Source organism: Crinia signifera, chromosome 8 (assembly GCF_055691185.1).
Source record: "Crinia signifera chromosome 8, ASM5569118v1, whole genome shotgun sequence".
NCBI classification, from domain to species: Eukaryota; Metazoa; Chordata; class Amphibia; order Anura; family Myobatrachidae; genus Crinia; species Crinia signifera.
Window position 1 is genome coordinate 33634074 of NC_139224.1, and position 17888 is coordinate 33651961.

The following is a 17888-nucleotide window of genomic DNA, read 5'->3' on the forward strand; positions in this document are numbered from 1 at the left end:
ACACACACCTCAAAGAAGTCCACAATGCCCCTCAGACATCCCCCACATATCCTCAGGCCACCTCATATGCTTTATACGCTTCTCAGATCCTCCTCATGTGCCCCTTATGATGTCTATCTAACCAGCCAATGTTATACTGCAGAGATGGGGAACCTTTGGCCCTCCAGCTGCACTGCTACAGGTTTGCTATTTGGCCATGCTAAAACTGTAGCAAAGCATTCTGGGATGTGTAGTTCAACAACAGCTGGAGGGCCGAAGGTTCCCCATCCCTGTTATACTGCATCTAATGTCCTCTTCCAACAAGCACATATAACTTTATTCTATAGCCAAAAACACAAGTTTGCATGTAGATACACAAGGACATTATCTGTATTTATTTTTTAGTATATAAATCATGATCCTCTGTAAGTAACTACTCGGGTGTATTATGTGAGCACTACCATCGCTTTACCCTTCATGAAGAGTCATTTATGATCACTCACGAGGACCTCTAATGACTCAGAGTGTATAAGAACAAGCAGCTCAGCCAGACACGCGTCTGTTCCAGAGACAAATCACAAGCTGGAGTCTGAGCGAGGACAGAGGTCTGCATGGGTTGCAGCAGCTATTCACTGCACCGGCCAATCCTGCTGGCACCATGGACAACTACTGTTCTGCTTCAGCCACAGAGACAGACATCAGTTGTGAAATGACTGTTTACAGCCTTCCCAGAGCACTTCAGGATCATAGGTTGACCGTCATTATTTCGCCCCTCTATTGGTTGACAGGCAGAAGGTCGACATAGAAAAAAGGTAGACATGGAAAAGGGTCGACATGATGGTTTTTTTTGTGTCTATGTCACCATAGGTAGAAATGGACACCGTATTAGTGTATCGCTGTGCACACTATGCTTCGTGCACAGTTACGTTCTCCTTCTATGCCCACTGGGATGGTAAAGTATTAACAAGTCAGTTTAAAAGAAAAACTCACCGGGCACGGTGCCTCGCTACACTCGGTACACTATTATAATCTAACTATGTCCACTTACACAGAAAAGTATGAAAACACACCTGCTGTGGGAAAAAACTTTTTTGTATACTTATTGCATGGGTCACCCATTTTACAATGTCAACCTTTTTCATGTGTCGACTAATAGTGGTCAACCTTTTGACTGGCAACCGAATCCCATCCCTATTCCATTTTAGGATGGAGACCGCAATAAATGACTACTAGGGTACTGAGTAGGGAGGCCAATCTCGCCTCATTTTTTTAATCCTGGGATTCGGGTTATATCTCAATCCCGAGACGGAGTTACTGAATTAAATTATTATTGATATGGCCTAAATAAAAATGAGTTACCACAGCACTGCCTCTCAGGAGAATACAAAAATGTTATCCCCAATCCGCCCCCCCCAAGCTCCCCAAAATACATGAAGTAAAAAAAACTTTCTGTGTGTCGGAGGCCGTGTATGTCACACTGTCACATGACATCAACCTCTCACAGTCCAGACTAAAGAACAGCACACAGGCACTTCAGCAATTTTTGCAGAGTGCAGGGCTAGCATAGATCCCAAGCAACAGCAGGCACTGACTCCCCTGTGGTAATCTACAGTCCATTTTCTCAGGCGGCAGGCACCGCTCAGATTGTGAGAGACTGGTGTCGTTACTGCCAGCCATATGGCAGCCCTCTGCTAACTTCTTGCCAGCCACTCCCAGCAGACTCCATGGTGTTGGCAGACTAACATGCGGCTGCGTGGGGTGACGCCTATGATGCAACATGCTGCCCCAGAGTTGTAACAGGCCAGGGGGCAACATCTGAGCGGATGGATCAAGTGCTTAGCGCTGACTGGGTGTATGAAGGGTGAGCAGCCTGTCTGAGCTCAATCCATAAAAACCTAGATCCAACTCTCCTAACCAATGGTGCACATGCACAGTACACTGTTACTGTAGCCCAGGTGCCCACTATAGAAACTCTACCAGGTCTGCTCCCACAGATAGCAAACTGTCGTTCCCACATACTGTAGTCAGAGCAGTCCTCAAGTTTACCATCGATGGAGTATTCTGGGACAAACATTTACCCTACAGGAAGCAAACCACAGCCTGACTTCCCTACAGAGAGAAGATATGCAGAGGTAGAGGAGCCGCACTATAGACTGCCTGGGAGGCATTTGTTATCTACCGGTATCAAGCTGCCCATTGTAATGTAGAACAACCTCTATACAGGAAACATCACTATTCTGTTTTCCTGTGCAATGGAGAAGTGTCCGGGGACCATGTTAGTGGGTGGATAAATTGGTGCAAATTACACATTGTAATGTTTTAAGGATTTTTTACGAATGCTGCAATTATCTGGTTCCACGTATTTTGTTGCTACCCAATATACTAGGGGTAAGGGCCAAGATAAATTTGTATATAAAATGCCTACAGAAAAAGCCCACAATGGTCCAGAAGCCATACGTTATCGTATGGTCACATCGTAGCACAAGGTACCAACGTGCAACTTTCAGTTTAAATGGCTTCCGTTAAGAATGAATGAATCACTGCTTACCAAACAGAAGTGTTGTGATCCCAGACTTCCGGCGCTGACTCTGTCTTCGCATGATCTGCAGAGAGAACGCAGTGGGATAATAAAGCCAGCTTTTACAATAATTTATGCCTGCATCAGCCTGTGCGTGCCGAGATCTAGCACCCAGCATAACCACTTAAGTGGTTTGGGGAGAGCTCCGGGCACAGCTCTTGGCAAAGCAACGACACAAGTGTTAATACTAAACAATGAAACTCATTGTATTAGTCATATTATATGCAGCCAGCAACATGTAACCCAAATACTTATCCTAAAGGGTAATGCTAAGGGAAAATAATACAATGCAACGGTTCATTATACATTTTTATATATATATATATATATAGAAATAAACTACACATTTGTGGAGATAGATATGTAGCTATAGACACATACAATAATGAAAAGTTTTTAAAATATGTATTTGTACGTAGGAGCAGATAGAAACTGGTTTGTGGGCTAAAAACTGTCTCTGCTCAAAGTGAAAGTAAAAACGGTCACAGGTCAAAGTGAAAGTTCATTGCAGAAACCGTCATTTTGATGGCCATTTAACTAGTCAAAACGTTAATGCCTGTTGCCACCAGTATATGAAGCATGGATCATAATTACCCAGCAGGCCCCTCACCTTGGATAGGTTAGTAACAGCAGCCGTGGAGTTGAGCAGCTGGCCCTGGTCTGCAATGAGATAAGCCAGGTGTTTGCGTCGCTGAGCCTCGATCATCACCTCAGTGAGGGTTCCTGCAATCATCATTGCTTCCCGCAGCAGCATGTCCGCGTCTTCTATTTGGGAGGGAATGTCTGACAGCGTGTTAAAGATGGAGGCAGAGTTTTCAGACTGGATGAGCTCGTCCTCCTGTGGGCAGGATGATTGCTTGGTCAAAACTCTTTAGGCAATATTGTTGGCTTTCATAGAGATAAAAATCAATTAATATACAAAAATAGAGAATTTTTACCCCGCAGAAATAAAATGTATTTATAATAAACATATTGGGGTGAATTCAATCAGAAGCAACACTGAAAATGTGACATTGTGACAGTGCATGAATGCCAGCAATGGCGCCCCACAGCATGTATTTTAGTTTTCAGCTCCACAGCGGTACACTAACTGATTGTCCAAGTGCTCAGGTGTCGGCACTGACACACACAAAAAAACACTCATGTCGACTTTTCTCAGTGTCGACTTTATGCATAGTAACCTTTTGAGGTCAACCTGTTATACCATACCCCATCGCTCCGGACTGATAAATTCTGCATTGCCCCTTGATGAGGGACACTGCAATCCCCTATAATCCTGCCAGCTCCCATCATCGCTGAATCTAATTCTAGCCAAGAAAGTCTCTATAGAGGTCCACCATCAGCATTCTTAAAATGGCTGATCAGTATCCCTGAAATGGCTGTTCAGTATCCCCTATATACTGCACCCAGGAACAGGGGCTTACAGTCCGTACAATAGCTTATTTCCTGTCAGCATCACAAGGGTTAACAGAGACAATGATGATGTTCCAACACTCCAACTATGGGACAGCAGCCTGTGGGTCTCTGTAGATTCTGCCATTATGACATTTATCCTATAGAAACTGGTAAAGTAGGGGCACATTGCCAACCTGCAGACCTGCCAACCTGCAGACCTGTTCAACTGAAGAGATACTACCCATAGGAAGCCTTCTACTGGAGGAGAATGAAATATCCCCCAGTGCTGAGCATGCCTTCCTAACTGCGTTTGGGCAAATGGTTGCATAAAGAAGTTGTTGCTCCTGATTTCTTCAATTTTTGCATATTTATCATCCTGGAAAAAAGGGAATGAACCCGGATCACACTGGGTGATTCGGGGTCAGGTGCGCCTGACTGAGTTGTTTTCCTGAGCAGCTGCCCTGGGACAGGGTAGTTAGTCCTGTGCAAAATGGTATACAAAAAGACAAAAAGATGGGAGTGGGCAGCGCTAATTAAAGTGCTGTTTATGTGCAATATTTGGCAGAAAAAATAAAGTACCATGTGTCAGTTATCCTTTGATAAAGCTGCCTGGAGCAGCAAAACCGGTCAGGATTTCTGCCTCACCTACCCCACCACCTCTATAGGTGAACCACCCTGAAGAAATTATCCAATTTACTGCCCGGAACGCCCACCATCAGCTTCACTGGCCCCCCGCTTATCCCATCCATTGGATTACAAATATCTCTGCAACAATAGAAACGGGTCGAGGACACTACGCCTACAACATCCGGCGACAGGAGTTGGTGATTCGTGCCATCTTGGGCCACTCCTGGCATATTCATCTCTGTGCCCTCCCTCCATATTGCAGCTTGGGGACCGTATTAGTACCATCATTTGGACATTCCGGATTACCCCCACCACCAAGTGGGCGATACCAGTGCACATCCTCTGGACACTTGGGACTTCCTGGGTCTTACCCCCATGTGGTTCGGTTTGGTGAGATGACAATTTTACCGTTCTAATTTATCATTGTCAATTGTTTTTAGCCTTATCTTCTGGCTTTATATTTTAGAAATTGTATTAAAACTGTGATAGATCTAACCAATCGTCCTATATTTATCATCCTACATTTTTCAGATTGTCAAATCAAATTGTGCTCGCTACCGGAAAATTGTGAGGAAGAATGTCCGGTTATCAGTCCATGATCTGAAACTCAAGTGCAATTGGGTTATGCTTCGTGATCTGAAGCACAAGAGCAAGTCCACCTCTAAATGGCTGAAAAGAAACAAAATGAAGGTTCTGCAGAGGCCTAGTCAAAGTCCTGACTTGAATCCGCTGGAGATCCTGTGAAAGGACCTTAAATGGGAATGGTTGTAAAGAAACCACCACTATCTCCCTTATGCTCTCCTAACCAGGGCACTGAGGGAAATGTACTTATAAGAACTGTGGTACGAGGATGCTATTGCCTTAACCATGTCATCTCACAATGTTGCTGAAGAAAAACATTTTGCTTTTTACAGGAGGAACAATAAAGTTCTACCGGTTCTGCACTGTATATGGCTATCCCCGTAAGGAAGGCCTTTTAGCATGCAAATCATGCTAAAGCAAGCTACAAAGAGCTGTGATATCAGTAATGTAACAGATTCTTTGCGACATACATTGCAGAAAACGGAATCAATATTGTATAAGCCAGACGCTTTTTACTCCACCATGGATTAGATACAAGGGATAGAAATACAAGTGCTATGTAGGCTTCTGACAAACGCAGAGCCTATGTGTGGAGAACAGGTCTCACCTTAATCTTTAGCATGCCCAAGGTGGTCTGAAACAGGACCATGGAACCCTGGTAGAAGAACACATCCCAGATCCGTAGCAGCAGCTTAATGTGCACTACACTGGCGAACGCGGTGAGGAACCAGTGTAAAGTGATAAGGGACAGCTCTGCAGACCGTGAGAGAGAGACAAAGTAAAACACAGAACATAACAATGAAAAGCAATCACGCTGTGCATGCCCACATAATGGGCACCTTTCAGTTCCGCTGCTTAAGAGTTGCCAGACTAGTAAATATTATTTTACAGCATTCAATCCTGTGTACATGGAACAGTTTACACAGACATCACTTACCAATATCATGTTCCTGCAGCAGCTTGTCCAGCCGTGGGAGGTACTGCACAATGAGATGCCGCAGTACTCGCTGATCTGTTTGAACACCTACCAGAGTGGTGTTGAAATAAGAGGCTGGCACTAGGTCCTCTACAAGGGCACAGAGCATCCAGAAGGCATCTTCTTCCTCTAGGAAGAGCAGTAAGCACGCGGCCACCTGACAATGGGCAGAGCATTAGAGACCTTGGCTTCAGTCAACTCACGAAACATAACAGTATCTGTAAGACTTACCATGCCAGTACCTTGGCAATACCCTATATCGGGGTAAAGCCATGCCAGCCCACGCAGCACTCGCCTGAGGCGAGGGACACCCACACTTTGCAGGTTGGAGAAACAGGCATTGCTGGGCATCGTGCGGAGCAAGTCCTTCTCAATCTGAGGAGAGAGATCACCAACATTCTGATAGAATTAATCACTATGAAGCCTGGCAAGCAGACGACAGACTTCTAACCAAGCTCAAATAACACAACATTGACATAATAAGGTTTTAGAAACATCACTGTATACCAGCAATCTTATTTTACTTGTGTTCATACTCATACTTTATACTGTGGTCATAGTCTGATACTATGTCTAGCTGTGATTTCTAAGTCTACTACTGATTTATAAGTGTACATTCTTATTTGCCTTCATAAAATATCTTAAATCTTTTACTACTTGTGGAAAAAAATAACATACAAAAAAAAAAAAACAACCCCAACCAATCACAGCATTGGACTACACGTTGTGGAATCCTTAATTCCCAAGAGGTTTGGGGAAATACACCCTGCTGTTGTGGTTGCCGATTCTCAGACGGGTTGCCTATCTTTAAAGTCCCCCAAACGGATGAATGGGGAATAGGGCCAAAGACATATGGCCTGCATTAGTCTGATTAAACCTATACTCCTACTAATCATGCCCATCTTTCAATATCTGTCTGGAGAGATAATAAATAGATCTGTCAGACACAGGCTCACACAGCTCTCAGCTGATCATGCGATGGCAGATAGTGGAGAAAGTCAAAATGCAGAAAGAGCTCAGAGGGATATTCCAAGGCCTCTCTGCTATCTACAGCACTTGCCAAGTTACTGTGATTGCCATGGTTGATAATGACATTTTGTGAGCTTATAAACCACAATAGCAGCCTGAAACCAAAAAAAGTTTGAAAGCTATTATCCTATGAAAGTGATAAATATAAGATATAGGCCTATTATTTATTACATACTCCTTTCAAATAAAAGCAACGTGAATGGGAAAGAAAAGAATAAATCCTTGGATAGAAAGAAAGTAGTTTGTCAGCAGTGTATGGAATAGTCTCTCAGTACCTGTTTAGCAGCCAGAGTCTCGTCATTGGAGCTGTTCCGCACAATATCTTTGTACGTCATCTCCGAATTCCTTTTCTTCTGCAAGGCACCCGAGAGCCGCATCCAAAGCTGGGTCACAATGCAATAAGTTATATATCCGTGTGTAATGAAACACTGCACACACTGAATAGTGAATGTTTACTAATGTACTGTAAGTGTCTACAGTGCTGATCCGTTTTGGAAGATGCAAACGTCTACAATTAAACAATAACATCCTTACGGCACATAAAGGGCCGCAGGATCACCAAGTCCACTCATGTTGCCTGGCTAATACAAGTTGTAATTTTTTATAGCAGTCTTGCATTTATTCCAGGCAAGTTTAAAATACAGTACTCATTGCTACTTCTTCCGCTGGTCAAATTCTCCTCTCTGCTCACGGCTTAATACATCAACCGTTGATGTAGTGTAGTGTAGTGTAGAAAGACTTATCATTATTTTCCTTTTCTTCACATCATACCTGTGGCCTCATACTATGGGGGATCCCAGCAAGAACGAGGGAGCGCAATTTGTCAGAATGAGGGAGGGTTACATCAATCTTATCCCACGTTAGGTCCCCTACGTCATGGTTGTGAGTGAATTCCAGGTGGGCCTGCCACTTTAGCCTCTGCTGGGGGTCTTCTGTCAAAGGGATACCCAAGAGCTTGCTAGAATTTGGTTCTGCCCCATCTACATACAAAGTAAAGATGGCATTAGTAGCATAGTGATAGGTGCAAGTAGAACAAAATATAGTATAGTAGAGAACTAAGGGGGGAAGACTTATTAACCCCTTGAGTGCACACACTGAGGTGAGAGATCGGCTAAAAATGCCAGCGTCGCTCACATTTGATAAATACAAATAAAAAATGTGGTGTTAAAAATAAAAAAAGATTACATTTTCTATATACGGTAAACATTACAGGTCATGATGAAAAAAGTTTTGTTGCCAGTTTTCAAACCAATTTTGACAAATTCTCTTGGCACTCAAAGGGTTAAGAGCTAAGTGGAGAAAAAATGGAAGGGGATAATGCACCAGTCAATCTGCTGTTTGAAAAATGACAGTTGGAAGTTAATTGGCTTGTGCGTTATCACCTTCCATTTGATCTCTTCACCAGGCTTAATATATCTGCCCCCTTATGAGGTAAACAGTTAGAAGACATTAGGGGAATGATTTCATTGCACCAAACTAAAGACACCATTTTTGTTGGAGAGGTGTGCTCTGCAACCATTTACTTTTGCAGCAGCAGCCTCCAGGATTGCTGGGTCCCCTTCTACTTACCACACCCCCAGTGTCCCCGCGCTGTGTTCGTTAGAGACAGTGTGCCGTCCAGCAGTTAGTCAGCGTGCCTTCACTGACAGGAAGCCCGCACTGTGCAGCCCCGCTGAGAGGGAGACCTAGTCTGACAGGACGGCACCACTATAACCCCACATCGAGTCTTGAGTCCCCAGTGGAGGGGTTCCCTGTACATAGCGCTGCAGCGCTAGCCCCTCTGGCTGCCCACAAAGAGCCACAGCTTCCAGTCTGCACTGCTGAGAGACCTCCATCATTCTCCATTGCTCCATCCCTGGAAGGCTACGTACCTGCACCATACACCTGCCTGTGATAATATATCTGCTATACAGCATATCTGCAAGTTAACCCTTTCAGGACCTGTTAACTCTGTGCTCAATACTATTAATAAACCTACATTCCTGGTTAAGCTTCCAAAAACGTGTGTCGTCTAACACCACAAGCACTGCTATATACTCTGCCAACAGGTTATGGGCCCAGACCCTGCATGCTTGGAAGATTAACCCCTAAAAGCCGAGCGATGGCACTGAATATAAAAGAACACACGGATAACTCTGAAGTGATATAATTTATAGAAGAGTTAACAAGATGGAAGTTCTTCATGAAAATGCAGCTTAAGAAGGAAAAGCTATGAAAGGTCACAGTACAGCCACGAGAAAGTCCAAAATGAGACGAAGTAGACAGAGTCATCGGTATGATAGGTTTAGCAGTGGAGCAGCAAGTCTATTCGTTAATTAGTGGAAAATAGTCCGCTAGGGACATGTAGACGGGTGCCGGACGGCTCCCCGACAGTCGGGATTCCGACAGTCAGTACTCCAACGTCGGAATCCCGACTGCTCCCTCGTGGGGGTCCACGACCCCCATAGAGGGAGAATAAAATAGGTGGCGAGTGCAGCTCGCCACCGTGCCCGCAAGGGGCTTCATTGCGCTCCCCACGCTGTGCAGTCGGGATTCCGACGTCTGACTAATGACTGTCGGAATCCCGACTGTCGGAGTATTATACCACACCCCATGTAGACAGCCCTGCAAAATGCGTACAAAGATAAAGAGATAAAGGTCTGATGAGAAGACGTTTGAGGCGTATGCTATACTGAACGAAGTTGAGTGCCTGCAAGGATATGAACGACTACATTGACAAGATCTTGTCGAAAGCTCAGCAGTTGGCATCTGTGGGAGCACGCGTGGACGAGGAAGAATTAGTGATGGTGATGCTGCAAAATCTGACTTCTTAGTAGTTGCCTCAGTCACACGAAACCAAGCCAATGTTCTAGAGGAGGTTTTTTTTTTTATTCTGCACAGAGCGTTCCTTTTAAATTGGCTCTGTGTGATCTCTCAATTTTTGTTTATACCCTTATGGTGTAGGGAATGGTGCTACCCCTCTCTGTTTAAATATTGTAAAGGACAAAGAATACAGGTAGAGGTACCTGGGGTGCACTCTGGAGATCACACCTATTTAACAAATTAGTGAATGCCTAAAACAGAACACATATATATTAAGACAATTTTTCTTAAAATGTAAGGATGTGCAAGAACAGGTAGGAAATCATGGTTAAACATGTGACCAAATGTGTTTATGTGTTTATGTGTATTATGTTTTAACAGTAAATTTATCAAAAAATGCTGTTTACAATTTCCTTATATTACTTTTAGATTTCATATGGGATCTCTGCCCAGGGATATCAGGCACAATGTACCTTATTCTGATGTGATTCTATTGATCAATTTGGCACCAGCCCTGTTTACGTCTCATTATTGTTCTTGTTTAGAAGGGAGATAATCTACTGGTTTTCCTCTGGGGTATTTAACCTTTCTAGATTGTAACAGTAGAATCCTGTCTACCATAACATTCCTATTACATAGTATCACCTTGCCTATTCCTTGCTTGGCTTATTGCCAGTTTTCTTCTAAAACATTGGGGGAAATTTACTAAGATGTGAATTAGACTTCATATGTGATGTTGCTATAGGCAACCAATCAGAACATGTCTACTATCTAGAGCAGGCATGTCCAACGTTGGCCCTCCAGATGTTGTGAAACTACACATCCCAGCATGCTTTGCAATAGTTTTAGCATTCTCTAATAGCAAAACTGTGGCAAAGCATACTGGGATGTATAGTTTCACAACATTTGGAGGGCCAACGTTGAACATGCCTGATCTAGAGGGTGCTAAATAAGTAAAAAAATAAGAAGTAGATTCTGATTGGTTGCGCATAGCAACATCACATGTGAAGTCTAATTTACATCTTAGTAAATTTCCCCCATTGTGTTGTACTTTGTATCTATTTCTAGATTATTGATCACGTTCAGGTGTTACTCTCTCTGCGGTCCTTATGGGACAGCACCCTTATGTGTCCTATATTTCAATAGTTCACATTATGTGCTTTTTTTGCATATGTGCATTAAAGGTGTATCTGCTCCTATTTTTAAGTGGTAAATGGCTGTTGTGTTGTCTGTTGGATCATAGGTCACTTCATAGTGTGCGATTATATTCCCCTCACTACTCCTGTTATTTGTGGGTTTGCCGGTAATGTGTGTATGTTTATATTACTGTATGTCAATAGATAGATGTTGCCAGGATCAGCCTCCCTGCACTTTAGGCCACATGGGTCTGTTCCCCGCGGTTCCCTATTTGTGCGCGGTGCTGTTCTGTATGTTCCCAGTGGGAAACGGAAGCAGATACATCTTTACTACACATATGTGCAAAAAAAGCAAATAATGTGAATTATTGAAATATAGGACACGTAAGAGTACTGTCCCATAAGGACCACATAGAGAGGAACATCTGAACGTGGTCAATCATCTAGAAATAGATACAAAGTACATCACAATGTCTCGGAAGAAAACTGGCATTAAGCCAAGCAAGGAATAGGCAAGGTGATACTATGTAATAAGAATATTAAGGTAGACAGGATTCTATTGTTACAATCTACAAAGGTGAAATACCCCAGAGGAAAACAAGTAAATTATCACCCTTCCAAACAAGAACAATAATGAGACGTAAACAGGGCTAAGAATAAGCTACATTGTGCCTGATATCCCTGGATATTCCACATGAAATCTTAACATTAAAGTAATAAGGAAATTAACTACAGCATTTTTTGATAAATATACTGTTAAAGCATAATACACAAACACATTTGGTCACATGTTTGAACCACTATTTCCTCCCTTTTCTTGCACATCTTTACATTTTAAGAAAAATTATCTGAATATATATATATATATAATATTAGTTATATTTTAGGCATTCCCTAATTTGTTAAATAGGCACACCGTGTGATCTCCAGAGTGCACCCCACATATCTATACTCTACCTGTATTCTTTGTCCTTTAGGACACCAAGCTAACGACTGAAATTGTAAGAGCCAAGCTACTGCAGTTCCAGGAGCATATTCCCATCGAGACCATAGCTGAGGGTTCTGCCTTGGTCGCAAAGGGTGAAAAGTTTAAGTAGCACAAGTTCAAGTGTTTTGTATGTCACAAGATAGGACACAAAGCTTCAGATTGCAAAACGACTTAGCACTGAATGTAGCAGACAACTACAGGAAGGATTGCTGGTATGTGGACTCGGGATTTTAGTTGCAATCAATATTGGTTCAATTCTTCGAACAAGGTCCTTACTGCATTACAAGCTTGGTCAATCACAGTATGTTTAAGAATTGGAGGAGAAAAAGTTGTAACAGGCATCTAAGATGCATTGTTTGCGTCAGATTTCGGAAGTAACCTCATCGCCATCAGCGTATTGGAGAAAAAAGGTTACAGAGTCCAATTTGCAAAGGGCAAGTGTATGGTGCAGAACAAAAGAGGGACTGTGATTGCAACCCGATGCAAAATACTGTATGTCCTGGATACTGAGGAATGTTCAGCAATGACGGCCTCTGATGACAGCAAATCAATGGAGCTATGGCACAAACATTTAGGTAATCTGGGATATGCCAAAAGGAAAGAAAAACCCGCAACCCATTTCCCAAGTAGAGCAAAGACACCGCTAGAACTAGTGCACACCGACGTGATGGAAGTGGAATCGATTAGTGGCTACAGATAATTTATGACTCATCGATGACACCACAAGAATGACACACGTGTACTTCATTAAAGAAAAAAAGTAGTCAGAAAAATTGTGGAGCACCAACTAACAATTGTCTACACACTGGAACAGAATGGCGTGAGTGAGTGGGCAAACCGCACAATTGTTGAGAGCACATACGATGCTAAGTGACGCTGTCCTGGAAAAGTGATTTTGGGCAGAAGCAGTTAAAAATCGAGCACCTACAGTAGCTGTTAAAGGAAGAACACCACAGAAGGTCTGGTCTGGGAAAAAGCCAAGTCTCAGTCATCTTCGTGTCTTCGGGATTAAAGCTTTTTCCCTATACCCAAAGAGAAAAGAAGAAAACTAGATCTAAAATCCATATAATGCATAATGCTCGGCTACTGCAAAGAAACGTCTTCCGAGACCCAGAAATGCAGTGTTCCAAGAAACAGCACCACTAGCAAAAGCAGTGGAGCAAGAAAATAATATATTGCTGGATGTACAGGCAGCAGAAAGTGTGTCCGAGACAGAGACAGTAAAATTGGAAAACCAATCTGGGAGCAGAGTTTCCATAAGGAAAAACAAAGGCGTACCCACTCAAAGATACAGCGAAGAGCATGCAAATATGTATTACTGTGAACCTCAAAACATCCAAGAAGCAAAGTCAAGCAGTGATTGGATAGAGTGGAAATGAGCAACAGATACAGAGCTGTCAGTGCTGAATGAAAGTAGTACATGGACTATAGTTGATAGGCCAAGCAACCATTAGAACAAGTGGGTCTTCTGCAAGAATTTGAATTTAGATGGGACAATTCCCTGTTACAAAGACCACCTTGTCACCGAGGGATACACCCAAAAGCCAGAGATGGATTACGGAGAAATCTATTCACCAGTCGCAAGATACAGCATCCTGAGACTAGAGATGGCCATTGCCACACCGCATAATCTACTGCTATATATTTGTACGACTGACTGTACATTCAAAAATGGAGAATCAATGGAAGAAGTTTATGCAAAACCAAAAAGTACAGAAATGACTGAAGCCATGTCACCATATATCCAGGGGGAGATAGAGGAGATGCAAAACCCCGCTGTCTGCTAGCTCCGCTGTCTGCCCTCAAAGACCCACAGATACCAGTCTGCACTGCTTTGCAGACTTCTGCATGAGAGACCTCCATCATCCTCCATTGCTCCATCCCTGGAGGATAAGTACCTGCACCATACACCTGTATACACCTGCCTGTGATATTATATCTGCTATACTGCATATGTACAAGTTAACCCTTTCAGGACCTGTTAACTGTTGTGCTCATTACTATTAATAAACCTACATTCCTGGTTAAGCTTCCAAAAACATTTGTCGTCTTAAACACCACAAGCACCGGATTTGTCATGAAAAGCCGGCGGTCGGGATTCCGGCGTTCAAAATCCCGACGCCGGAATCTCGAACGCCGAAATCCCGACAAGGGGGGGGATGTGGATCGCCCCCCCTTGCGGGCTCGCTGCGCTCGCCACGCTCATTTATTCTCCCTCCGAGGGTGTCATAGACACCCACGGGGGGAGAAAGTGTGGGGATTTTGGCGTTCGGGATTTTGAGCGCCGGGATCCCGACCGCTGGGATTTAAACTGCATCCCCAAGCACCGCTATATACTCTGCCAACAGTTTTTCCAAATACTAAGTGAAAAGCAACATTCTCACCTTCCTTATCTACTCGGAAACCAAATTCATCATAGCGAAACTCCGGCTGCTCTACAGACTGCTCCTTCTGCAAAGGGTAGAATGTGATAAAGAGCCATATAAGAAAAAAGGGTACTCTTTACCTAGAAGGGCGCCCGTCGCGGTCATCGCGGGTACATTTATGTATGGCCGCGACGCGACCGACGCGATGCCCGCGATTTCCCATTGAAACCAATGTTAAACATGGAAATCGTGTCGGTCGCGTCGCGGCCGGCCATAAATGTACCCGCGATGCGATGCTCACGATTTCCCATAGGAATCAATGTTAAAAGGCGCGATGGACCCGATTTTACTGTTAAATGGCTCAATCCACCCGATTTGGCCATAGGAATCAATGTTAAATGGGCCACAGAGCCCATTAACCCTTCAATGTCCCCCCCAATTTTTAACGCCACCCCACGATCCACGCGAACCCGAAGCGTGGCGAGCGCAGCGAGCCCGCGAGGGGCGGCGGTACGCGTCCTCCGACCTTTTCATGCCCTACTATCCACTAGGGCGTGGTGTGAGAATATAATAGTGTGGCGAGCGCAGCGAGCCACCGAGCCCGAAGCGTGGCGAGCGCAGCGAGCCCCGCGAGGGGACGCGGATACCTTCACAGTTATGCGCGTCCCCTCGCGGGCTTCACAGGTGTCCGTGGCGAGCCGGACACCTGTGAAGCCCGCGAGGGGACGCGTCTACCTGTGAAGGTATCCGCGTCCCCTCGCGGGGCTCGGTGGCTCGCTGCGCTCGCCACACTATTATATTCTCACACCACGCCCTAGTGGATAGTAGGGCATGAAAAGGCCGGAGGACGCGTACCGCCGCCCCTCGCGGGCTCGCTGCGCTCGCCACGCTTCGGGTTGGCGTGGATCGTGGGGTGGCGTTAAAAATTTGGGGGGACATTTAAGGGTTAATTTGGCCTATTTGGCCCCAAATCGGGTCCATTGAGGCATTTAACGGTAAAATCGCGGTCAATCTGCCGTTTTAACATTGTTCCCTATGGGAAAATCGCGGTAATCGCGGTCATCGCGGGCATCGCGGCCATCCCGATTTACCCGCGATGACCGCGATGACCGCGATTTTTACCCACGACGACCGCGATTTCAATCGCTGGCGCCGTTCTAGGTAAAGAGTACCGAAAAAAGCAACAAGTAAACAGTTTGCAAGGACAGTGGTTCCCAAACTTATCTGAATCAAGGTGCCCTAGAGTATAAGTATAAGATGTGTCTTCACAGCATTCCTAAGCCAAATGTGTGTTACATATACATTCAGAAGAAAGAAAAATAGGATTTTGGGTACCTACCGGTAAATCCTTTTCTCGTAGTCCATATGGGATACTGGGCTTCACTACTATGGGGATTGAGACCTCCGCAGGAGAGACAGGCACATAAAAGAACTTTCAGTGTGGGTGCACTGGCTCCTCCCCTCAATCTCCCTCCACTAGTCAGTTAATGCAAAAACTGTGCCGAAGGAGAGCATGTGAGGAGTATGTGACAATGTATTGTGGTGAGATTCATCCAGCACACCCAAACGAACAAAAAACATATAAAAGAGGTGAATCCTAACAACTTAAGAGGACACCTGTAACTAGAACAAATCTATAGTCATACTATAGAAAACAAGGCAATAAGCCTAACAATAAAGTAGGTCTGACAGCAGAAAAAGCCGCACTGAGGCGGGCTCCCAGTATCCCATATGGACTACGAGAAAAGGATTTACCGGTAGGTACCCAAAATCCTATTTTCTCTACCGTCCAATGGGATACTGGGCTTCACTACTATGGGGAGGTCCCAAAGCTACCAGAACGGGTGGGAACGTGCGGATTCTGCTGTAGAACCGCATTCCCGAACTGGGAATCCTCCCTGGCCAGGGTGTCAAACTTGTAGAACTTCACAAACGTGTGTTGCCCTGACCAAGTTGCGGCCCTGCATAGCTGCATTGCCGACACCCCTCGAGCAGCCGCCCAAGAGGTACCTACAGACCTGGTTGAATGAGCCTTTACTGAAAAAGGAAGCGACAAACCAGCTGATGCATAAGCCTGCTGGATAGTACATCTTATCCACCTGGCAATGGTACGCGTTGAAGCAGGTAAACCCTTCTTCTGCGCATCATAAAGCACAAACAGGCTGTCGGTCTTACGGATCCTAGCTGTGCGCTTGACATACCCCTTAAGGGTGAGAACCACATCCAAGGTATCTGGTATATCTGGGTGTGTCGCGCTAGAAGGGACCACAATAGGTTGGTTTAGGTGGAACCCTGACACCACCTTTGGAAGGAATTGTGGTCTAGTCCTGAGTTCCGCCCTATCATTGTGGAACACAAGGTAAGGGCTTCGACAAGATAAAGCCCCGAGCTCGGACACCCTCCTGGCCGAAGCTAGAGCCAGTAGAACAACAGTCTTCCAAGTGAGGTGTCGCAGCTCAGACTCCTCCAGTGGGACAAACCGGGCTGATTTTAAGAAAGTAAGAACTACTTCCAAATCCCATGGTGCAGTGGGAGGCACAAAGGGGGGCTGAATCCTCAGCACCCCCTGTAAGAAGGTTTGGACTTCCGGCAAGGCCGCAATCTTTTTCTGAAAAAACACAGATAGTGCGGAGATTTGGACCTTTAAGGAACCCAATCTGAGTCCCTTATCCAGGCCTGCCTGAAGGAAACGTAGCAGACTGTTTAATCGAAAACTGGCCGGAGGCAAGTCATTCTTCTCACACCAGGCAATATACCTGCGCCATATTACATGATAATGAGACGCCGTCACCGGCTTCCTGGCTTTTATCATTGTAGTGACGACAGAGGGATGTAGACCCTTGTGGACTAAGATCTGCCGCTCAACCTCCAGGCCGTTAAACGTAGCCGCTGTAAGTCCTGGAAGACGAACGGGCCCTGGAGGAGCAGGTCTTCTCTTAGGGGCAGACGCCACGGGTCTTCCACTAGCATGGCCTGAATGTCCCCGTACCAGGCCCTTCTTGGCCAGTCTGGTGCCACCAGTATGGCCTCCGTCCTCTGATGCCGGAGCCGCTTTAGCACCCGAGCCAACAATGGGAGAGGTGGGAAGAGGTACACCAATTGGAAATTCCAGGTCCAGGTGAGAGCGTCCACCGCTATCGCCCCTGGGTCTCTGGTCCGTGCACAGTACATTGCTACCTTGTGGTTCAATCGTGAAGCCATCAGGTCGATCTGAGGGAGCCCCCACAGATCCACTATGGCATTGAACACTTGAGTGTGAAGGCCCCACTCTCCCGGGTGAAGATCGTGACGACTCAGGAAGTCCGCCTCCCAATTGTCGACCCCCGGGATAAAAATGGCAGACAGGGCCTGGACATTCTGTTCCGCCCAGGACAGAATTTTTGACGCTTCTCTCATGCAAGGCATGCTCTTGGTACCACCCTGCCGATTT

At 45.1% G+C, this 17888-nt stretch overlaps 1 protein-coding gene across 4 annotated transcripts in view; it reads right to left on the reverse strand.

The window, feature by feature from the left end:
• The window catches only part of SGSM3 (small G protein signaling modulator 3), a 65571-nt gene that overhangs the window by 12339 nt on the left and 35344 nt on the right, over window positions 1-17888 (reverse strand). For all 4 annotated transcript variants that reach the window (XM_083156114.1, XM_083156115.1, XM_083156117.1 and 1 more), the window contains exons 4-11: window positions 14477-14543; window positions 7938-8146; window positions 7442-7549; window positions 6369-6512; window positions 6099-6294; window positions 5769-5914; window positions 3168-3395; window positions 2528-2582 (exon numbers count right to left, since the gene is read on the reverse strand). In XM_083156114.1, the coding sequence (XP_083012240.1) occupies window positions 2528-2582; window positions 3168-3395; window positions 5769-5914; window positions 6099-6294; window positions 6369-6512; window positions 7442-7549; window positions 7938-8146; window positions 14477-14543 (1153 nt within the window). The remainder of the gene's footprint in view (window positions 1-2527; window positions 2583-3167; window positions 3396-5768; window positions 5915-6098; window positions 6295-6368; window positions 6513-7441; window positions 7550-7937; window positions 8147-14476; window positions 14544-17888) is intronic.